Here is a 23,858-nt window from a genome sequence, read left to right as displayed (position 1 = left end):
GATGGGGGGACTGCGAGGGGGTCAGAGACAGCTGGAGACCAGGAGGGATGATTTAATGCGAAATGATGTCAATGATGGGGGGAAGCTGAGGGGGGGTTGGAGCAGCTCTGTCGACGGGCTGCACTCGAAAGGGATATTTAAGAAGCACACATGTAGGGTGGGGGTCCCACTGGGGTGGTAACTCCGTCAAAGGATAACTGGAATTTCAAACTCTGGGCCACATTCCACAAATAACTACCCCGAAAATCCTCCCTCCCAGACGGAGCCTGTAAATTCCAGAGCTGATGGGGCCATTGTATCATTTGATGGATCTGCCATCTCTGTCCACATCTTCCACTCAGTATGTCTCCCCTCTATCGATGCAATCTATTGCTGAGTTAATCGCAAGGCGGAAAGGCGATAATTAGCAAATGCTCATTGTCGCCCCCTCATGGTGGACACCGGTAATGACCCAGGAAAGAGGCAGTGAGCTCGAAGCGGCTAGAAGTGTGTTTTAGGTGGGTCGGCTCACTAAGTAGGGATGCAAATCTGCAGCTGCTAGATTGACCTCCTTAGCAGCGTCATGAAGGCCACTATCAGCCCACCCTCTGACCTCTGACCTCTGACATGCTAATTGCCATGTGAGTAACGTAGGTCTGGCCTGCTAGGGGCTGAGCAATACAGGTTTTCCAGGGGTAAAGCTGCCGCGTTCCTGAGCATGTCAATGTGTCCCCGCCCCGCCCCCAGCTTGCCGCAGCATCTGTTTCCCATTAACCGCTGCTCCGGTCGTGTCTCTCTGTTTCCTTTCCGAACGACAGCATTTTCAGATCCAAGAAAGATTTAGGTAGGATCCAGGGAAGTGTGGAAGCTCCAAGGGGAGGAAGGCAGGAAGTGACATAAGCCCCCTGAAAAATTTGGGTGGGGGTGTGACATGGATGAATCAGCTGGCGCCCCGCCGCATTTCAGCAGCAGAGGACTGATCCTCACACAGTCCTGAGCTGAGAAGCATTCCTGGCGTGGTCTCACCTCAGGAATGCCGTTCCTCGGCAAGGTGGACCTCCTGGGTGATGTTTGATGAAATGCACCCCCTTGACCTCCTGACCCTTTGATGGCTCTCAGTGCTGCCACCTTCTGACAGGCCAAGGCAGCGCAGTCTGCCACCGAGAGCAGATAAGGCATAACCTTATATCTCTGCACAGCCCCACCTGCTGTCCAAGTTTGGGAAGCACAGCCTCACACCAAGTGGGATCTTGGTGGTTTAACCATCTTATGGTATCCATGGTGGCCAAACCCCAGCCGATTTCACAGGCCAGTTCTGGACTCTGTTTTTGGTTGGAGATTTTGGCTGTGCATTAACAGCAGGCAATTTCAGCCAGCCTGCTGAAAATGCAGAAATCATTCATGTACAATGGGAGTACTAAGGCCTACCTTAATTCTGTTCCCAGTATAAACTGGTGTTGCTTCATTAACTGGACCTCACTGTGCCGCTGAATTCTGCACACTTGCTGAGGTATGAGGCTGACACTCATCCATTCATCCATCCATCCATCCGTCCATTATAATCGCTAATCTCCTTCAGAAACAAGGAAATAATTCACCCTCCTTCAGACTCAAAAACTAATATCCATGTTTGTTAATTCGCCATTAATGCATTTAACTATTAATTAGGAAAAGATTTACCAGCTAACAATTTGCTGCTGACCTTAATTGGCTAACTTAACAAGAAATTCCTTTATCTTTTATCTATTTTTAATATAAAGTACCTCTGAAACATAATTAATCACCAACTTAATTAAGTGAACATGCACTGCTGGATCCACTCTGACACAATCTGACGTCAAACAAGCTTTTAAAATCCCGGTTTAATTGCTGCTGATAGTACATTGTCTGTGAGAAACTCTCTGTTCATTTAGTCTTAAGCGTGCTGCACCCTGCTGTCGTGATGTGGTAGATCGGCTGGTCCCTCTGGCACTTCCTAGTCTACTGGGACAGCAACAGAAACTATTTTGGCACTGGGACTCCAACCCTGTCCCCAGTGGCACGGATCACTTAATTGTCTGCTGCGTAGGGGGTAAATATTGACCGCGACTTTGTATGTTGTCACACAACAAACATTATGCCAGGTTCAAACCCAATCCCTCGCAATTGTTATGTTTCTCATCACACAGTCAACATTGACTAAGGCTGCCCCCCCCCCCCCCCCCTCGGGAGTTCTATACATCTTTCCATCCGTCGGCCAGAGCCTCAGGGAGACACCTGCGGAGCCAGTCGCGCCACACAAAGGAGGTCTGTACAGTTTGTCCCTGAGAATTTACACCCCTCTTCGGCCACACTGCAGCCCCCCAGGAACTCAGAGAGTTGACAGATTGCATTATGGGGGATCCCCGGAATGGATGGGCCAATTAGCATCTCTCTTCTTTGTCCCTCTAAGCAAATCTGTGGTAGAAGCATCTCTTAGATAAATGATATGATATCTACAGCCCCCCCCCCACCCCACCACCACCACCACCACCACCAAACACAGCACTCGAAATAGACGAATGTGCTTTGCTAGGATCCTGGCCCAGGGGCCTCGTTCACAGAGAGATATTTTATGTGAGGAGCTCATTTGTTTATTTTACCACCTACTGTCTGGAACGACACGCAGATCAGTGCTTATTCCTGTCCCGGCTTGGAAATCGGCGCTCTGATTGACGAGGTTCGCAGGCTTTAGTAACAGGATTCCTGCCTGTGTTGTGTGGTCTTTATGCCTGCGCTGTCATGCTTCTGTGGGCGGCCTTGTAGCCTCACACGTTTGGGGTTGTGGGTTCAAATCCCCCTTTTTTCTTTGGCATTTCCAACCACTGATCTGCTTTGTCTGTATCTATGTATATAAGCACTTGTGTTGTATATAGAAACCCTTATGCAGGAGTGAGATTTCGTTTTGGCACTTAGGTGGGGGCCTTTGGCCCCCAGTGAACTTTACAAAGTGATAGTGATCAATTATTGCTGCATTTCCCTGGGGTCCAAGCATCCTAGAACAAGCTCTGTGGAAATGAAAAGTCACGTTTTGATGGATTTTAATGACAATGGATGAGAACAAACTTTTAAAACAAATTATTGTGCAGCTATTGGGGGTAAATTTTCAGGTGGCTCCTGCCCATATGTGTCCAGCCCCCCCTGTTTCAAACTGCCCTGTGTTTTGCACCATAATTGCTATGGAAACCCTCTCCTTGTCCCTTGTTGTCTGTATGTCACATTGTGGTCTTGAGGAACGGCAGTTCATGCCTCTGTATACATGTGTATGGATGATAGGGCAGTAAAACCCATTTGAGTTGACTGTGGAGCCTTAGCTGGTCTGTTATTAGCTTCTTGCTATGTATGTAGCATGCTGTCTAGCTTGTGCTGTACTGCTAACTGGTATCACCTGCTACTGGTCATTCATTAGAGGCTCAGTCTTAAGCCTAGTTGGTTCCTTGACAGCCATATGCTGGTGATGTATGGTCTGTGTCTCCTGTATGTCGCTCTGAATCAGGGTTTCTAAGTGCTAGGAGTGCGTCTCCTATGATGTCTGGGGGGGTCCCTGCTTCCTGGGATTGCCGTGAACGGTAGGTGGTTATGGATGACGGATGGATGCCTGTGCTGTAGCGTTAACGTTCACGTCAGGTCCTTAAAGGCGCACAGCAGTGGATGCCTGTGCTGTGGCGTTAACGTTCACGCCAGGTCCTTAAAGGCGCACAGCAGTGGATGCCTGTGCTGTGGCGTTAACGTTCACGCCAGGTCCTTAAAGGCGCACAGCAGTGGATGCCTGTGCTGTGGCGTTAACGTTCACGCCAGGTCCTTAAAGGCGCACAGCAGTGGATGCCTGTGTTGTGGCGTTAACGTTCAGGCCAGGTCCTTAAAGACGCCCAGCAGTGGATGCCTGTGTTGTGGCGTTAACGTTCACGCCAGGTCCTTAAAGGCGCACAGCAGTGGATGCCTGTGCTGTGGCGTTAACGTTCACGCCAGGTCCTTAAAGGCGCACAGCAGTGGATGCCTGTGTTGTGGCGTTAACGTTCAGGCCAGGTCCTTAAAGGCGCACAGCAGTGGATGCCTGTGTTGTGGCGTTAACGTTCACGCCAGGTCCTTAAAGACGCACAGCAGTGGATGCCTGTGCTGTGGCGTTAACGTTCACGCCAGGTCCTTAAAGGCGTCCAGCAGTGGCCACTTTCATCTTCGGAAGCTTCTGGAACTGGTGAGCAGTCGCGCTAAAGAGGGCCGACCGGACTCTGATTAATGGGCTTGTCACGGCCCATTTCAGGCCCACATTCATCACAGGTGGGGGTGTGAAATACAGAATGACGGTCCACCACCAGCTTCAAGGGGGGGGGGGGGGGGGGGCAAGGTTGGAAGATGCTTTCACTTCATTAAAACATTAGGTCTTCTCCATCACTGTTTCTGGCGAGTTCCTTTCATGTGGACGTCAGGGGTGAAGGTCTTGCTTCTCCTGGATAGCGAAGGTGGAGAGAGCCCCATCCTCATAGTGGGGAACAGGTGTGTGCTGGAGAATGACGGTCGCAGCAGACACAGGATGACAGACGCTGGTTTCCGGAAACTTCTCTTCAATTTATGGTGCACAGGCGAGACCTGGGGTCCAGATAAAAAAAACTGCATCTGTCATTAATCCCTGGGGAGGGGGGGGAGTTTCAGGATGTATAAATTCCATGTATAAATATTGTAAAATGAGACATCAATAATTGACAGCTTATTTTGAGGGTATATATATGGAAATACATTTGTAGTATGAAGGATTTAAAACATTGCATATAAATGATCTATCTAGAGACACCTAGACTAATTGTTTGTATTTTCAGTATAATTCAAATACTATAAGCTATGATAATTTGTTTGAGAAAACATTTCACTTTTAGTTGATCTGCTGTTCAATATAAATAAGCACCACATGCTGGTAAATTTTAGGTAATTTTATATGTTGAAAATATCTTATCAGAGAAGCTATAATTTGTTCCCCCATAAGTATACAAAAGTTGTACCATCAAACAAAAAAAGGCAGTAAAAACATACATGAGAAGGTGGCATTATCGACTAATAGCTACAAATTGGAGAGTTAACATAAGAGAGAGAGTTTCACTGAGGCCACCAGGGGGCGTAGTTGTTAAGGAAACCATTGCAGTTTCAAATCCCTGGTCGTCGGGCCTGATGCGATAGTTCAAGGCTGCTGTGAATATCCATCTGGATGAATCTTTGAGGTGCAAATGTGCATGATTTTATGTGAGTTAAAGGATGTAAAGTAATTTGTCTGGCCTGATGAAGCAGGCCGTGACACGAATGTTTTATTCATATGAGGCTCGCTCTGAGGCCCGGGGCAGCTGTGCCACTCTCTCGCCAGCTTGCCGGAGCAGATTGCGAGCCAGGTGTTTCCTCCTCCAGCTCTGAAAACTTCTTCTTCAAAAAGTATTTCTCGTTGTTCCCCTTCTGCAGGACGGCATCAGTTGTTCAGCATCAAACGGACGTCCCTTCGCTTTCCCCCGAGCGTGGCATTCGACTCCAGACGAGACTGTCTCTCGTTAAGAGCATTTTGATCTTCATGTGCCGTGAGTTCTTAGACGGAAAATAAATCCCCTTTGATCTTCCTGTAAATGTGACCGGTTAGTTATAATGAGGCATTTAGTGCTAATTCCTCCGTTTATCTGAAAAGGGGGGGTGACTCACCCGTGTAGGGGAGGCCGGACTGCAGCTGGACGGGCATCGGGGAGCCCTGGACAGCACAACTACTGTAGCTGATTTTGCTCATTAAAATTCAAATGTTTGCTAATTAAAAGGCGTCCCTTCAGACCTGAGCAGTCAAACACCTATCGCGCCACCTTTGAAGTCTGTGTTTAATGGGAGTCCGAGACCCGATGAAAGTTCAGTGTCACCAAATGGTGCCACATACTGCTACAGTACCGCCAGTGTTCTGGAAGCACCACTTTCTTGAGCCTGCAGTGGTTCGGCGGGCGTCCAGTTGCCGCGTGGCTGGAGGCTCTGCTGATTTTATGGGCGTCCCTGGAATAAACCCCAGGTTTCCAGACATCTCCCCCCCCCCCGCAGGCCCGTCTCCATGATTCTCCAGTTTCCCCTCCAGACCTAAATTGTTTGGGGGGGGGAGTTCAGCCAGCATGTTTTGGCGTGCGGGCCTAATGGCCGCTTGTCTGCCGCGTGACCGATCCACGCCTCCAGGCCTGACGAGAGCAATGCGCCAGCGGTCAGGGGTTACACTCCCTCGGCGACTGACCGTAAAAACACGGGTCGTCCAGGAAGCGCTTAACGGTCACTCACTGTGGTGACCCCAGGCTGGCGTGCTTTTCCGAGCTGTGCTGTTGGGTTCACTGCCAGGGTGGGGGAAGGCAGAGGGATTTTGCCCTCTTCGTGGTGTCTCTGTCCCGTGAGGCACGCACAATGGCCGTGTTTTCCACAAGCCGCACATTTTCATAGGGTCTCCTGAGGCATAGGGGCCCCCTGTTGGCCAAACACAGTCACAACGCGTTCTGTGTTTTACGACAAGCTGGAGCATCATGTTCCGCTAACCAGCTAGCTACCATTCTGACTCTAATAATTATTTATTTAGCTTCTGAAAAATGACGCTATGAGTGAGGTTGCAAAAACAATACATTTGCCCCTGGGGGGCAGATTCTGTATACCAGGCTTCATAAAAAGACAAAGGCTTGAAGAATGGACTCATGGTGAGAGAGTGGGACACCTGAGTGTGTCATCCTGTCTTCTTTCAGTTTGCACCATGCAGACCCCCCCTCGTTGAGAGCAGTGAGGATGATTCATCTGATCATGTGACTTCTCTCCCCACCTGAGAAGGGCTGTGTTTCTGTTCTTTGTTCGTTGCATTTTTTAGGCACGGTATGGCGTTTAGGCTGGTGAGGATTTTTTACTTTAACTAATTTTAAACCTTTTTTAAGGGACTGATTTTTCCCACACCTCCCTTTAGCTAAGGGGGGGGGGGGAGTTAAGGTTGTGATGCTCAGGAATGCAGAACCAGACCCCCCTAGGTCCGTTTTTTGTAACTTCGTGCTTCCCCCGTGGTGCTGGAGCAGGTCACACCACACGGGCGAAGGTTTGTGTCCTGATTGCTGACTGGAGCAGATGTATCTGACCTGGACCGAAAATCCATCTTCAAGAGGATGACTTTAAAAGACTGGAAAGTTCCAGAAGGTGTAACATGAGCCCTGACTACCTTTTGAGGAGGCAGAGACCCAACTAAAAGGACAGACAAAAAAAACAAGTGAGGGAAATTCACTGAACTTCCGTCACCAGTTGAACTCCCACATTCCAAGGACAATCAGTAAGTGGGTGGAAAAAAATGACAGGAAGTGACTAGATCATGTGACAGGAAGTCTCCAGTAAGAGTAAGGAAAGGGCAACTGCTGCAAGTCTAACTCAGGAGTCTGCCTCCCCGGCTTCTGTTTAGTGTAGAAGTCACAGTACCTCGTTAACTCAGGGTCTCCAAACATTTTTGCCTCCCTGCAATAGCTGGATATTGTCTATATTAATCTTATCCTTGACATGTCAATGTTTACTGTCTGACAAACACTGCTTGTATCTGAGTGCATTTGTTTCAATTCCGCTCCCATTTGGATTTTAGGCTCCAGCTGTGAATCCTCACCAGAGAAACCAGCCCGAAAGAAACGGGAGTCCAGTGTTATCTTAACTTGTGCTTAACTTCTTTTATATTTGGTGCAAGGCAAGATGGAGTATCTGAAAAGACTCATCTCTATTTAAACAATCTTGAAAATGTTCTGGAAAAGGCCCAAGGATCATTAAACGCACGGATGAAAGTGTCTCTCAGCAAAATATATCACTAGGGAATTTGACTTTGGGCCAAGAATGTGAGTCATCTATATGGGACAGACTATGCCGTTGTACCATAGAATAATAAGTCAATGTAAACATCATACTGAGATAACAGGAAGTGTGCGGATCATGTGACAGGAAATTATTGGTCTAAAACACTACACACCCCTGGTATGTACTCAGGTCGGCCACCTGTTCCTCTGTGGTCCACAGGCTCCTCTGCTGAGCTGTGTGGGAAAATGCAGGCTCTCTGGAGGGCTGTTTAAAGAGAGGGGGAGGAGATTCTGAGGCATTGGGGGATTTTGGAAGGCTCTCCATCGCAGGCCTGCAGGGTGCATTCCCTTGCAGTGCTGCTGTAAGTACAGACAGCTCCCTCTTCTTGTGCCTACCCCAGGCAATGGGAAAATGATGCTTGGAGGATGCCGGCTCTTTTAACCCGATGTATCTGCTGCCAGATTTTTATCTTACATTTCCTGAGTTCTTTTTCATAGTTTTTTATTTTTTTTTGCATGACATCTTTACTAATGCTCCTGCGCTCTCAGTAAGTGGTAATGCTTTACTTCCATCGGTTTTGTGCATGTTTATGTCTGTGTTTGTGGGGGGGGGGATTAGCGATTCTGTGTCCTGCTGGAGGGCACTTCCTGTCGGTCATGGTTCTGGTCCGGTGGCGTCCTGTTTGCCACGATCACACGTTTCTGTCTCGTGCCTCTGCTTTCTGCAGCGATTACTTTAGTTAAAAGTGTTCCTGTGCTTGTGAGTCTTTTTCACACGTTTCACCCGCGGGTGCAGCTTGTGGACCGCCTCCTCCCAACCCCGCAGTGTCATCAAAAAAAGTCCACCAGACACCCCACAGAATCACGACTTCAGAGTCCAGACAGACGGAACAGCCGGGAATTCGCATGGAAACGCAACCGCATTTGTGCTTCCCAGAGCATCCTAGTCGCTGGTTCTGAGTTTGCATTACCAGCGGGATTTAGCCTGAGGGCGTTTCTCTCAAAGAGAAGCTTTACACTCCCATCTCTACAGCCCCCATCCCCAAAAAAATACAGAGTACTGACATCATTGCCATTCCCCCGTGAGCAAAAAGTCTCGCTGGTGCTCCGAAACCAAACCCGCCCACTCAATTCCAGTCTGTTTCAGTCACCCTAGCCTCGCTTGCCAGGATTTCATTGAGGTTTGTGTGCGATTTTTCCCCGAGGTGGGGAGGGGGGGGATTTCAATATGATGACCTCTGCAAGCTCACACGGCTGGCCCGAGTTCCCGCTGGCCTCGACGGGTAGGAATTAAATCGCGGCTTGTAAATAAAAGGCTTGACAAAAGGAAACTTATTTGATGGCCGTGGGCGTGAGCTGTGGCAGTACGGCAGTAATTATAACCTTCATCTCAGGGTGTTTAACAAACTTCACACTGATCTAATTGCCCATCTTCTGTAACCACTTTTCCAGCCTGGGATGACGGTGAGACAGGAGGGTGATTCACAGCCTGGACTGTAGGTGGCGAAAGCGAGCCAGAGTAACACACTGATATAAAATACTCTCTGTTATCAGCTCTCTCTTCTCTGCTCCTGTGTCCTTCCATCCAGAGCTTCTGTCCCGCCCCATTTCCACGCCTTCACCCCATGACCTCCCTCGGAAATCTGCTGTGGTCCCAATGTGAGTGCAGTATCCCCCCCCCCCCCCCCCCCCGTCCATCAGCGTGAGGTCTGTTTCCTTCCAGGTCCTCTACTTGAAAAGCCTGCGGGAATGTAAAATCTGGACTTGGTCAGGACGTCCTCTACATGGCTTCCATTGGCCGGCCCCCACCCATTTAGCCTACCCAGTCCCCTGCGCCCCTCCGGCGACCCCACCCCCCTGCAGCTGTATGCTGAAGTTGTGACACACTGGAGAGAGAGAGAGAGAAGCTGAGGGCAGATACCGAAGGACCTTCTCCAGAACGTGCGTGCGTACACACTCGCACTCGTCGGGAATCGACCCCCGCCCACCTTTCCTGGAGCAGTGACGTTTTCTGACGGGTGGCAGGTTTCGGCAGGCGAGGCGCGGTGAGTAAAAGTCTGACCAGCGGGGGAAGACCTAAGGGACGGTCCTAGTGCCACGGTTAAACAGCCCCCGCTGAAGACAGAAGCTCCCTCTCAGCAGGGGGTGGGGGTTGATTTTCACGTGTTGACAGCGTTCTTTATCTTAAGTGTGTCAGTGTCTGTGGGGGGGGGGGGCGCGGCTGGATGGGCTCGGGTTCGAGCACGTCCTAAAGAATATGCTGTTACTTGGACTCATGTCTTTGCATTGCCCGGTCGCTGGATACTGTGAATCTCGAAATCGCTCAGCTTCGTTCACTTGGTTTTAACCTTTAACAGTCTGGTGGCAGCAGGAACACGGCCCCTCCCCGTGGTTCCGTTGTACCTGGCGATGTCATTCTCTCTCCTTGTTACCCCTACAGGTCAACGGGGCTCTGATCCTCTCTATACTACATTTGCCTGGTTGAAATGTGGAGGGCAGTAAATATTACCGGTCAGTTCTTTTTGACCAGCATGGTCTCAGGCCCCCTGTCAACCAGGCCCTCCGGGAAACTTTGACTGGGGTGGCTGTCAGGCACCAGTAATATTTATAGGGGGTGGTGGCCAGGGGCGGGTTTGTTGTTTCTGGAGCACCGTAGCCGAAAGAGAGAGTCGAGAGAGAATTAAAAATGATGTAACATCAGTGATCCACTAATCAGTGTGCGGGGTAAACATTTCTGACCGGGATGACTGCCCTGTAGGACTTCCACTGCTTATCTCGCTTTCATTTTGTGTTGGGCTTGTGCCCGTCATATTGAAATTCTGCCCTGTGCACTTGATGAGAAAAAGGCATGAGGTTTGCCAGAGATCGTGAATTCCCACCTTGCCCGCCTGGTGGGACCCAGTCTTCTGCTGGCAGCCAGCCTGTGACGTCCCCTTAACCAGCCCCGTCCTCCGTCCTCCACCCATTCTGATGAATCTCATTTCCAGATCTGCCGACGTCAGAATTTGCAAGTGGCCAGACCCGTTATGCCTGGGAAATATGCTTTAATTAAACCACAGAAACCAGGGTCAAATGAAACTGGGATTTTTCCTACGTATTCAGCTCCATAATGGCTTAATATGAAGGTCACTGCCTCTAAATCGGGTTTTAAAATAACTAATTTTTCCAAAGCAAATTAGACGTTCAGTTCCCGTATCACAGATTCAGGTCTGTTCTGCGCCATTCCCCCTTGCACACGAAAGCTGTACCTTATCTGATCTCATTTAAATGCTTGGCGCCCCCTGTCTCCAAAACATGGAATTACATGCCGACCTCTAAGCATTAAAGTAATTTAGATTCTCTTGCATTTTAATGGCAGAAGGAGATGAAGGATGTAGATAGTCTGTTGTTATACCTGTGTGGGGTTTCACTGCAATGTGACACTATAACGCCTTACCTATGAATCACTTTAAGGGGGTGATGCAAGGCGCTATAAAAGACATCTGGTGATGAGTGGTTCTCCTGAGAGTGTGAGGAGAGTATCGAGCTGGCTGAACACCACGGGGGGTGTTCCATGTACGTGCGAAACCCGTGGACATCTTGTGCTTGGGGATGTTGGGATCTGGAGGAACCCTTTCTGCCTCTGCCCGTCTGAGCGGGGAGCCGCTGAGAGGCTAAAAGCCTTCATGCCTGTAGCCAAACGGAGCGGCCCATTAATGGACTGGGGGTGGGGGGGGGGCTTGCCGCTTGGCTGCCGCTGGATTTCAGCATCCGGAATGCACGTCATCAAAGCTAACCTTTCCATGACTGTGAAAAACTAATACACGCTTTTATTTCGCATACAACAGATTACCGTAATGCACTCCTGTCTGTTCTACCTAAGAGTTCTATTTTAAATCTGCAGCGGGTCCACAAGGCCGCTGTTAGTGTTATAACACACACCTGTCCCTGGGATCCCGGCACTGGCTTTCTGTGCCATTCAGGATTGATCTATTGGTCTGGCTCTGCCCTGCCTCAGTCACATGTCTGTAAAGCATCTCACGGGCAGATCTCTCACATCATTTGACTACAATTCACTGATTATTCCTTAAACCCGGCTGAGGACGGAGGGGGCAGCTTTTAGTCACTATGCTCCCAAACACTGGAACATTCTCCCACAAAACCTGAGAGCTACTGAATGTCTTCGTACTTTCACAGCTAAGCTCAAATGCATCTTTTCTCCATTGCATATAGTAACCTTGGATATTCAGTTATTTTATTTCTTTTTTGCACTTATTTCTTAGGTGGATTTTTACAGCTTGGTGTTCTCCTGAGGTGAGGTTTAGGAGTTTCCCTCAAAGGTAAAACAACCAGGTTCCTTCTGGGATGTTTTTGGCCCCCGAATGCAGCTCTCAAGCCTGTGTACTACATGCTGATCCATATGAAAGGTACACATGAGCCTGACATTGCTTAATAGGCTTCTGTCATTGGCTGAGCCTTCACCAAACTGGGGTTTGACCTCATCCGTCCCCTTCTAGGGACTTCTGGCTGGTGTTTTCAGCCCTTTGCACTGCATTCCTGCCTTTTTTCCATCTGAGATGTCCGGAGCGATTTTCAGGCTCCAGTTTCAGGAACGTTAATGCTGAATGGGAGGAAGCTCCTCTGTCATAGACCTGGTCTGTTACGGGCTTCCTAGCCACCCTGCTAACAAAGGGCTCGTAAATCCGTCGGTGGCACAAGCCCTCACAAAGCCGTTACTATTTACGGTTCCTCCTTTCAGACCATCAGGGCCTGTTTTGAAGACCTCGACCCCCCCATTTGAAGTAACATAAAGCTTGTTTGGTTTGTTTGTCTATCTGTAGAACAGACTATATATAACCTCAGGTTCCTAATAAGATTATCCGGTTAGCGGCGGAGTCGATTTTTCCAGCAGGAGATCAGCTCGGGTTAAATACCTTGCTAAATTTCCCAGACATTATTAGCGTTATGTGACTCGAATTGCCTAATTGCCGATCGAAACCCTAGCCGGCGTCTCACTGCCACTGGAACAATTTCAGTTTAAGTAAATCTCATTTTTACGACTCCACATTGCGAGATTTAACGTCCAAACACATTAATTTGCAGTTGTATGGGGCAGAGGTACCGATCAGGACATGGAAACAGTAGGCCTACAAAATACCCTCAGCTGATCAAAATTACAGCATAATGAATGACTTGCTGTAGAATTTACACAATAACACCACCCCCCTTATCAATTAAATGCAATCTGAAGTTCATTTGTGTCCTTCGTCTCTATCTTTCTTTCTGTGTATGTAGCCGGGTCCTTCGCCAAAGGGGAGTAAATATTGAATTAGGCGGTGCCTTGTTGTGAATGTGGAGATTAATGTAAGCCCACTGTAAATATTGATAGATCGCTGTAACATAGCTTACCGTTTAGTTCTTGTTCTCGGTCGTTTCCCCGACTTTTCAAGTATCTGAATTGATGTTGGTTACTGTTAAACTTATTAGATATTAATTGCACCGTGTCTTAACAATGTACAGTCAGTCCGGGGCTTGTAGTTGAACGTATGTACGTTATTCCTACAAAGAACGGCATCCACACGCGACATTTGCAGGCTAATTAAGCTGTTAAAGCTAATGAAATGACTAGAAATTACCAAATTAATACACCTGCTGGCTTTAACCTTTAGAGAGAAATTTTCATTTCATTTCACCCTGTAAACTTAGTTTGGACTGTTAAAAATTGTGCGAGTCTCTTTTATTTTGACCTTTATCCATTACGCTTTTTTCCCTTCTTTGCAAAAATAATAACTATGGCAAACAGAGGACATCGTATTAGGAGGTATCATGGTGAATGGAGACCCTCCAGGGCGATAAATGGGGTTTTGCTTTTGGCCTGAACATGCACAGAAAAGGAGAAGAGGAGATAATCGCTGTTGGTGGAGGAGAGATCCGTCCTCCTGGGATCTGTACGCTGTCTTTGACCGAAAAACATGAACCTGGTAAGACTCCCTTTCTTTCCCCCAAAAGGCTTTCTATGAAATTTACTATGTCTGCAGAACCCTGCTGTGGTGAATCCTTCGGCAATGCTAGTGTTTTTCGCTACTTCGCTGCGATCCGGTTAGGATTTATGTGTTTACGTCCGATAGGGAATTACTGACAGCCCTGGGACTATAGGGCGGTTCGGGCTTCGTGTCCTGAAAAGCGATGGCAATACTCTGTTATTGTCAATCCTTTATATTAAAAGTTTACAACGTGCTGGCATTTTTAATATGCGACAGCTCTTTATACTTAATTGCAAAGTCTTTCCCAACAGAAGACGTCAGGAAAACTCGTTACCCACGGGGCTTAAAGCAGGACAGTTAAGATTAACTATAAATTTGCCATAGGTTCAAATTAAACGTTGTCCTTTCTATATATTTGTAAGTATGGGGCGGGATAATAGGGGATGGGTTGTCGCATAAAGTCAGTCTGAATATTTAGGGACACTCTCATGACATGCGATGTGGGATACGAAGAAACGCAGAAAAAGTGAAACAATTCTCAGCATGCATGCCTGATTTCACGTATGTTTATGCTATATATATATATATATATATATATATATATATATATATATATATATATATATATATATATATATATATATATATATATATATATAGATTAAACATGTAACATATACAACTATAGCGCGTGTGTGTAGCCTATACTGTACGTAGTACGCTATGCGTCATTATACATACTGGTTGAATGCTATTAACGTAATGGGACGCTACCTATGTTTAAACTGTTGCATGTTCACATGTATGTACTTCCGTGCTGCAGTCGTCGTTCTGCATTAAAATCTTTGCATGTAAATGTGTAAAGGTGCTACTCCGGGACGCTGATCAGAAACAGCGAACGGTCCTTCTAGTGGGGAGCGGGTCTGGGGTTGGGTGTGGGGGGGTGGGGGCAAGCAGGATATTTCTCATAGGGAGCGAATGAACTGCTGCTTTCCAGATTACCCGCAAACCGCATTTAGAATATTTAACTATACTTTATATATATATATTTAGGTCGGCTTAACAGATATGCATAAATATCTTGCCCTTAATTTTTCTCAATATCTATTCACGTGTTAGGATAATTACGAGAAGGTCTGATGGTGCATACGTGTAAAGGTATTCTTATCTGGGGGAATGCTTAAGTATAGATTTGGTACATTGGGAGGTTAGGGTTTGTCGTGCCGGTGGGTCACAGTACTTAGCGCCAAGGCTACGGGACCGGTCCTGTGCTTTCTGCCTATACAATGACAGGAAAACTGGAAGCCCTGCCAAGGAATAAACAGCGTGTTCCCGCATTTCTCCGCTACTCCCGATACTTTGTGGAAAGTTCACTTCCTAAAGGTATGTTTTAGTGATTTGTGGATGGGGGACGGGTCCCCTCCACCCCGAGCCGAAACGCCGCTTTCTGTCGTCAGGAATTTCTTGCTTAAAACCTTTACAGCACTCCGTTACTCTCCGCCTTGCGGTTTTAGAAAAGTGGAGCAGAATTACCCTTTCCCCCCCCTCCCCTCAAGTGGGTAGGAAAGTTTCTCATTTAATCTCAGGCTTCGCAGAGCATAAAATAAAGCAGATATGCGTTTTTAAAAAATGAACAGAGATTAAGGTTTAAGATCCCCCTTCTCCAGGCTGTCCAGAATTTATCCTCGGGGACATAGTGTTCTTGATGTTCTATTCCAGTCTATAAAGTAGAAAGTTTAAATCTTTGTAAAATTTGCAGCAGGTTAGTCTGCACTAGTTTGATTGTTGGTTTTGACTGACAGGCCTATATTTATGTTTGTGTGCGGTTGTCGGCACGCAGTTTACGAGGTCTGGGCACTAATTGCGGTCTTTCCTGGGGAAGACATTGTCCATGAGGTTCACACACACACGCATGCACAAGGATGACGGAGCGCAGCTGGAAGGGGAAAGAGATTTATAGATGGAGGTACCACTTCCTTCAAGAGAATGGAAAATTGTGTCCTAGAGCAACACCCATTCTTTTCAAACGCAGTGTACTGGTGTTTCTTGTATGGCCTGGTACAACTTCTCCGGGACAGCTATGTGCGTAAAAACTACAGAAAAGACTTTGCCCAGACAATTAGATCATGACAATAATGTCGTCATATGTACACAAGGAACGCAGGCTGTCTTCTGTGTGCGCTCCGCTTTAAACTGGCAAACACCTTTCCTCATAAATCAGGAGGTTTGTCTAATTTGTGCAATTCAGCTGTTATCAACATGTTGAGAATAAGGTAACTAAACCTGACAAATTTAGTGATGGTGCACCGCCAAGCAATTCGATATTTGTATCCATTTAAATTGGCTTCCAACCCACATAGCCTATTGCGCAGTTTATAATAATAAATATAAACGACCGTGTCTGTAGGAACTCACGAATAAATATAACGTGCATTTACACACTTCTATGAGTCTGGATAGGGGTAATGTTACAGCCACCTCCCTATATTAAATTACAGTCATGGGTTATACTAGTGACTGGATCCTATTAATAATTATAAAAAAGTAGAGTATTACAGCGTATCTGAAAAAAGAGTGTATGTTTGTGTAATTAATGAATGAATGATTTAATTCATTCATTCATCCATTCATTCACATCTCTCTGTTACATAAATGAGTGTCTATTCCATATTTGCACCTACCTCTGTGAAGTTAATCAGGCAGCTTAGAATGCTCTTCTGAAGGTTGCCTCTCTGGGGAGCGAGCGGCTCAGTCAGAGCTGTACAGGGGGCTCACGTGTTATCTAGGGGTTACTGAGGCTTGGAATGTTCCATCGAGGCGCTCCAGAAGCAGAAGGGATGCAGCACCCGGGATCTGCTCCGAGCGCACGCCCCGTTAGACTGAGCTGAGGGCTAACGGAGGCATTGAGCTGCTGGGAGCTCAGAGAAAACTCTGGAATAAGGTGTTTGTTTGTCCACAGGTGTTTATAGGATAGAGAGAAGACAGAAGCCTCAGAATTGGCACAGTGTCTTTATGAGGGAGGGTATGGGGGTTTGCAGTCGAAGAATATGGAGACTGAACTGTGTGGTTTGGAGGGTGTCGCTTCTGGCTTCTACCAGAAAGGACCACCCCTCCTGTGAGAAGGTGGGGGTGCTGGTGTCCTGGTTTGGCAGATGGAGCTCAGGTGGTGCTGGCTGCCAAGCTGTAGAGAACCTAAAGAGATACATTACAGGTAGAGCTAGAGAGGAGCTGGAGGTGCCCCTTTCAGTGATGCCTGGGCTGACTTGGAGGTATAATACTCTAGAACAGACCAGTCACATCCCAGATCTCAATCTTTTTCTCCACATGACTTCTGAGACTCCATGTTGTGCTCCAGTGGGTCTCCACAGAGCTTCTGTTAAGGAAGAGGTTCATGTTGCACTAACCAGATGTTCAAAGCTGGTTCAAAACCTTGTCCGTGAGAATCCAAGTTAGCCTCTCCGCTGGTGCATCTTTCAAAGAAAAAGATGTGGCCACTTTCAGGACCTGGATTTTATCCTTTGGTGTGCTGTTGGGCTTTGGTGAGGGCCAATGGCCCATGGGTCCATCAGCCAATTGGCTTGATTTGTCTGCCATTGCCCTCTTGTGCCACCTGCTGAGTGGGGGGGAGGGGCATAGTGCCAGACGGCTCTGCTCCAGGTGAGATGTGCCAGTCCAAAGGCAGCTGGCCAGCAGCACACACAGGGGAGCGGGTGTCTGCCTCCAGAGCTGGCATGGGAGCAGTGTAGTTAAACTGACTGCCCTTTCCAGAAAGGGGGGGGGGGGGAATGATAATGACTCACAGCTGAGTCATGAAGGTGGTTTGACCAAGCATTGGATGATGGCGGTGAAAATCTGTCCAGCACAAACATTTAATTTTCATCAACGGCTTAGGATTCAACACTCCTGCTTTCGTTTTGCCCGACTGTCAGAGGAAATCGTATTTAAACGCATTTAATTTAAAGCAGCCACAGATGGGATGATGCGAGCGTAAACAGAGAGGCTTTTACGACTGAGCGTCTGCTGCCTGTAGCCCATTAGCACGTTTAGCGTGTTGATTTAGTAGTGCATCAGTTGCGAGCGTTAAGTCACCAGGGCTAGTTGTGGTGCCTAAACATGCCCTTTCACTGGCCTCCTCCTGCCCCGCCCAGTCGTGCATACTGACTCATGCTCCTATGGGTACTGATGCTCCCATGCTCCCGACAAATCATGCTGTCCGTACACCTGGCCTAGTTCCACAAGCCCCGCCCCCTTTCCCATCATTTCTTCCCATTCGCTCTGGCCAGGCCTAAGGGGGCGTGGCTTTTCCAGCTGTGTTTGTTAGCTCTGTGAGGGGGGTGGGGCTTAGAGAGATTAAGACCTCTGCCTAGTTGCCCCTCAAGGTCAATATTCATCCAGTCAGGGGGGTTGGTGTTCAGCACCAGGGTGAGAAATCATTTAACATCACCGTGCGAGATTGAGGCCCGCTTATGTCTATGCACTCCCAGCATTACATCATGTTAAATGCTTAAACCCTGATTGCATAGTAGAGCAGAGCTGGGAGTCACCCTGGTAGGGTGCAGTTGGGTGGGGAGGGGAGAGGTGACGTAATCAACAGCCAATCAGCCGCCACCTGGCCGGTCCTGCCCAGGCGCCCGCAACTGTTACAAAACAGTGGCTGATTTGGGCCGGATTCGGGACCGGAATGATCCAGATCATCCCGTTAATGTGCTCTGCCACTTCCAAAGAGCATCCTTTCGAAACAGCAGTGTGGGTTTCTGTTTGGCCGGCCTGTAACTTTATACTGCAGGGACTAAAATGTGGCTGGAAAGGAGGTTTAAGAAGGATTTTTGTTGTTGTTTTTGTTGCTGAGTGTTGCTCATGGCCATTCGCAACCTACACCACAGACTGCTAGTTTCATCCCAACCAGTAGGTGGTGATGTTAACATGGATTTGTCGCAGGTGGGTACATTTGGTGATGGGTCTAAATTAGAGGTTCCGCCAAGGGGTTTTCCCCTGTGTTGTTCATCCTTAGTTTAAAAAGTTAAATTTAGGTCTTACACAATACCTGTCCTGCTGTTTGAACTTCTAACCCCGTCACTGCTCCCCCGTGGCCACTAGGGGGCATTACGAGAATGTGGGGATACTCATCGATTCCACACGCTGTGCCAAGTACATCATGCCTAACATGAATTTGCGGCATCGTGCAGTTTCGTTTGCGATCTGCCTTGTTTGCACGCTCTATCCGATACTCGGCCAATCGCGTCCAAGGTGTGGCGCTTCCTCTACCGACATGCGATTCCTACCTAAAGTTTACGGCAGCAGCATCCTGAGAATTGGCCATCCTTTTGGTCGTGAGATGGAATCTGCAACACAGCATGGTGGCAGGGGCTGGGGGGGGGGTCGTTTGTGCCAGGTCTGCGGCGTTTGGAGGAGCCTTCTAATTATGTAAATAAAGAAGTGCTGCAGACTTCGCTTTAAAGGTTACGGTGCAGTGCCATGACTTCTGCGTGATTCTTCCTAAGGGTTCAAGAGAAAATCTCCTTTGGGATCGGGATCTGCACTGCTCTCGGTCATGATCCTGATGTGTCATCATCTATAATATTCAACATGTTACAGTGTAACACAGTGATGTGATGTAGTGTGATGTCATTAAATCCACAGTAACTGGGAGGTGGGATGGTTGGTGATGGAGAGCCACTGGGTGCTATTGTCGGGTTGACTGCTTGGCTGGAGTGGGGGGGGGGGACAACGACAGTCCCCCTGTAGCATGTGCCGTACCCCTGGTGGCAAGAGACCTGGACTTTATCTGTCTCTGTGAGTCCTGGCTCTGGCCTGGTTCAGGCTGGTATGTTTGGTTTTAATTTACTCTGATGATCCAGCTCCTGTATTATGGACCCCTGGAAACCTGTGACTCTCATCCGACTCTCTCTATGGCCACGGTGGGGGTAGGAGTGGGGGGGGTGGGGGTATCTTTTTGTCTAAGTGACTTTCCGTTCCTGTTTCGCTTTACTATGGGATTGCAGCAATATGCACCTGGCGTTTGCAGTGAACCGACCCTCTCTCGCTGAACTTGTACTAAAGCCGCCGATGACTGCCTGGAGTTTGCAGTGAACCGACCGTCTCTCGCTGAACTTGTACTAAAACCGCCGATGACTGCCTGGCGTTTGCAGTGAACCGACCCTCTCTCGCTGAACTTGTACTTAAAGCCGCCGATGACTGCCTGGCGTTTGCAGTGAACCGACCGTCTCTCGCTGAACTTGTACTAAAAGCCGCCGATGACTGCCTGGCGTTTGCAGTGAACCGACCCTCTCTCGCTGAACTTGTACTTAAACCGCCGATGACTGCCTGGCGTTTGCAGTGAACCGACCCTCTCTCGCTGAACTTGTAGTAAAACCGCCGATGACTGCCTGGCGTTTGCAGTGAACCGACCGTCTCTCGCTGAACTTGTACTAAAACCGCCGATGACTGCCTGGCGTTTGCAGTGAACCGACCCTCTCTCGCTGAACTTGTAGTAAAACCGCCGATGACTGCCTGGCGTTTGCAGTGAACCGACCCTCTCTCGCTGAACTTGTAGTAAAACCGCCGATGACTGCCTGGCGATTGCAGTGAACCGACCCTCTCTCGCTGAACTGTGTACTAAAACCGCCGATGCCCGGCGGGGTGTTTACCGCGAGCAGCTCTGTGTCTCCTGCTCATGGGGCTTCGGGCTCCTGCTGGGAATGTATTCTTGGTGTATAAAGTGACAATAGCACTTGCATTTGGTGAAAAGGAGAATAAAGAGAGAATGGATCAGTGGAAGGTTTAAGGAGTTGCTGTTTTAGGTTTTCAGTGCTTGCACTTGCAGTGTGTGGCCTGTAGGTGGCGCATCAGATACAGCTGTCTCTGGTTTGACTATGAGTTCCTTAGTCTGAGTTTTAATTACAGTGAGCATATTAATGTAACAGGAGTGTCCATTTCACTGTGTTTTACACTGGTTTTGTACCTTTATTCTGGGACACTTAGCAGATGCCAGTGTTCAGCTTTGACAGCTTTGATGTATGCAGGTATAAGTGATGATGATGATGGTGTTTGTTTAGAAGTATTCAAGGTAAATAATCCCCCGTCAATAAAAGAACACATTCTTTATTTTTCCCTTTCTCCCTCGCTCCCTCCCTCTTTCACAGCAGACAGCCTTGGGAATCGTCTTGAACTTTGGCTTTCAGCTGTTTATCTGTCACTCTTCTGACAGGAGTTTATTTGCGTATGTTTATTTCTGTTGGGTGAGGGCCGGAAATGCAGTTACAGGCATCTGTCTCCCCTCCCCTACCCCCCAAACATTTTTTTTCCCCTCATGTCAGATTGCGTAATCCATCATCTCGCACAGTAGGACCTGGCCAGGATTGATGGGATCCGAGAGCCATAAAACAGGAAGCCCTATACCACCAGACAGCAGCGAATATTCATAAGCGTTCAGTACAGAACAAGCACGAGAATGTAATGTCAAAGCATTAGCGTAACGCTAGCTTTACTCAGGGGTTCCTGCCCACCTGCCTTTGGCCTTAACGCTTCGATCTGACTGGCTAGTGACCTTCATTTAGATTTGTTTTGATCTGGATGGTGAAGAGGGGTGGAGTGGAGTAAAGAGCAATGGGACTGAGAGAAATGGAGAGTGTGGAGGAGGGTGGATGCTTGCTAAGGATACGGGAGGTACCTTGCCTTTAACGCCGGGATGGGGCACGTCAAACAGACTCCAAATAAAGGCATATACCATATTTACCCTAATATATGATGGTGTTTTTTTTTTTTATTACATCTAAAAAACCTGGGGCCATCTTATTCAAGGACTACAATTTAAAAGTCATTATACACATACAACAGTAGATGGTTATAAATAATCTGCCTCCCATACGTACACTTCACGCAGAATTGACGTTGTTTTAGCAAAAGCGTTTTGTGCATCGCCTGTGCAGGGTCCCCAAGGTGAACTTTCATTCGTTCTGATCTCACCCACTTTCCAACGATTGGCTGACATAAATGTGATGCCACAGGGTTGGTCAGCAGTTAATTATACAGTTACTGGCAAGCACTGCACCCCACATATCTGTCAGCAGCCTAACTTACTATGTGTATTAGTGTATTTATGGTGATGGTAAATGTCATAGCCGTGTAATGTTTGCTGTGGAATGCGTGCGATTCGGCAATGTCTAACCACGAGTGTCCTTTAAATTATTGGCTTCCCTGTCTGTGCCACTGCTAGCATTAAACCAATAGTGACTGTTAATAAAGTTTCTTTATTAACAAAGTAACTTCCATTTTAATAATAAAGTAGCTTCCATTTTAAAAGAGCTGTCATCTCCATTGTTTAAATGACTCACACACTCACCACAATACATTTATTTGCACTCTGTATGTGCGTCTGCTGCATCAAAATCATTCTGCACCATCTAGGGTTGTGCAGTTTGTAATATTGATTATCTGCCCCCTCCCCCAAACAATACATTTGTTTATAGGAGTGTTTGCAGTTAATACACTTATTGTAATGTGATTGCCCATGGTTGCTTTGTAACAGTGTTGTGGTCAACTTATGCACGTGACAAAACATAATGTTTTTCTTTATAAAGAGAAGGTTTGTTATTCCAAAAACTTTTTTCCAAAAGTAGTTTCCGAAAGAGTAGTGGGCCTTCTTATAATCGGGGCTGTCTAATATTCGGGCGAAAACAGTGTATTCCTCACGTGGTTTTCTTTGGAGGAGAAAGATTAACCTCACACTCACTGCTGGGCTGCAGGAAGGAATCGTCTGATAGATACTGATGGCAAATAGAGCTGCAGTCCCATCTCGACTCGCAGGGGACTCTGGAATCAGCCCCTTTGTCAGCAGAGTAGTTCTACTAGGGGACGCCGTCGTATCTGACCAACTGGGCAATTTACTCGCACAGTCATCATGGTGGAAGCAGCCTTAGAGACGTGAAGGTCGGCAGGTGGTCGTCAGCGAAAGTAGCGGTAATAAATAGAGGAGACGCATTCCTCACGTTGACCTCTGGGGGGCACCGTCACATGGTCTTACTTCAGCGGCACCACCCCCGATACAGCAGGAAAGGACTGAGAGTTGGGCTGTATAGCAGATATGCCTCAGTCAGCTCATCCAACCACTGACCTGCTCCGCGCTTCATATTCTGTCCCTTGCTTGCAGCCGCTTGTCTGTGCTGGATGCCATTGTGTTTTCGTCGAGCTGGATCCTAGATCTCTTGCTGACTTGGATTTGATTAGCTCTCCTGGTAGCTTCTTGTGATGCTTCTTGTGATGCTTTGTAATGCTGCGCGAAGCTCCTGCTCCAGCTCTAACTCGCACTTGCTACTGGCGACTCACCGTAGCCTGGGGGCACAAGCCCCTGCTGGCTCCCTGACTGCTGTACGCCTGTGACATTTCATCTGCGTGGCTCGGCCGCCGCGTGCCAAGCGCGAGCTGCTCTCACCTCGTACTGGAAGCGCGTCTCCTCCCTAAAGTGAGGGTATGTGTGGCTCAGCGGGTTGGGCACCGTGCCCCGTAAGCAGCAGGTAGCCGGTTAGCATCATGACCTTTAACCTCCAACTGCTCCAGGCACTGGCTGACCCTGCTCTCTCTGAATAAAATGTGAAATGTTTCCTAAATTCCCAATCCAGTGTCACCCTGTCCCCCCGAAACACAGGCTCCGACTGTCCTCAAGGGGGCAGTGTGCAGTGTAGCCTGTGCTCAGGGTGTCATTAAGCTGAGGAATGTGGTGCTGCGGTGACGGCGCTGCTCGCTGCGGTCGCCCGGGGCAACCAGGTACCGCATCATAGGTTTCGCTTCCAGAACTGAACCAGTTACATGTGGGCTGCTCTGATTGGCAGGGGTTTAAGTCAGGTAACATCACTTTGGATCTGGGGGGGATGTCACACCAATACACATTAAAACCAAATAGAGATGTGACTAAGTGTGTCCAAAATGTGATAAGTTGTGACAGGCTGTGACAATGTGGCTGGTGAAGCAGTCTGATATCTGCCCCCCTGTTGCTGTTTCCTGGGAATACAGGTAGCGCAGTATGCCGTTCGGCCTGAAAGGAGACCCCCCCCCCCCCCCCGCGAAGGTTCACAGTGGACCGGTCCGTTAGCCGCTGCCACAGAGA

The 23,858-nt window shown here is 48.0% G+C and overlaps 1 protein-coding gene and 1 long non-coding RNA gene across 13 annotated transcripts in view; one reads left to right on the top strand and one right to left on the bottom strand.

Moving 5' to 3' along the window:
- The window catches only part of LOC111858558 (sickle tail protein homolog), a 107,135-nt gene that overhangs the window by 35,881 nt on the left and 47,396 nt on the right, over positions 1–23,858 (top strand). For 3 of the 12 annotated variants that reach the window (XM_072710701.1, XM_072710716.1, XM_072710714.1), the window contains exons 1-2: positions 9,685–9,838; positions 13,576–13,753. The exons of 3 other annotated variants lie outside the window; for them this stretch is intronic. In XM_072710701.1, coding sequence (XP_072566802.1) covers positions 13,606–13,753 — 148 coding nt within the window. In that variant the 5' untranslated portion in view covers positions 9,685–9,838; positions 13,576–13,605. Of the gene's footprint in view, positions 1–9,681; positions 9,839–13,575; positions 13,754–14,759; positions 15,140–23,858 lie in introns of those variants that run through there. 6 more of the 12 variants (XM_072710707.1, XM_072710700.1, XM_072710699.1 and 3 more) reach the window with 4 other exon arrangements.
- LOC140588752 (uncharacterized) lies at positions 4,371–13,414 on the bottom strand. The gene is made up of 3 exons (XR_011989933.1): positions 13,182–13,414; positions 7,967–8,058; positions 4,371–4,584 (listed from the first exon to the last, which is right to left on the bottom strand). It is a non-coding gene; the product is annotated as an uncharacterized lncRNA (long non-coding RNA).

The sequence above is a fragment of the Paramormyrops kingsleyae genome, chromosome 4 (genome assembly GCF_048594095.1).
Source record: "Paramormyrops kingsleyae isolate MSU_618 chromosome 4, PKINGS_0.4, whole genome shotgun sequence".
Taxonomy (NCBI): domain Eukaryota; kingdom Metazoa; phylum Chordata; class Actinopteri; order Osteoglossiformes; family Mormyridae; genus Paramormyrops; species Paramormyrops kingsleyae.
Note: the sequence above shows the minus strand (reverse complement) of the source record. Positions and strands in the feature narration are given on the sequence as shown.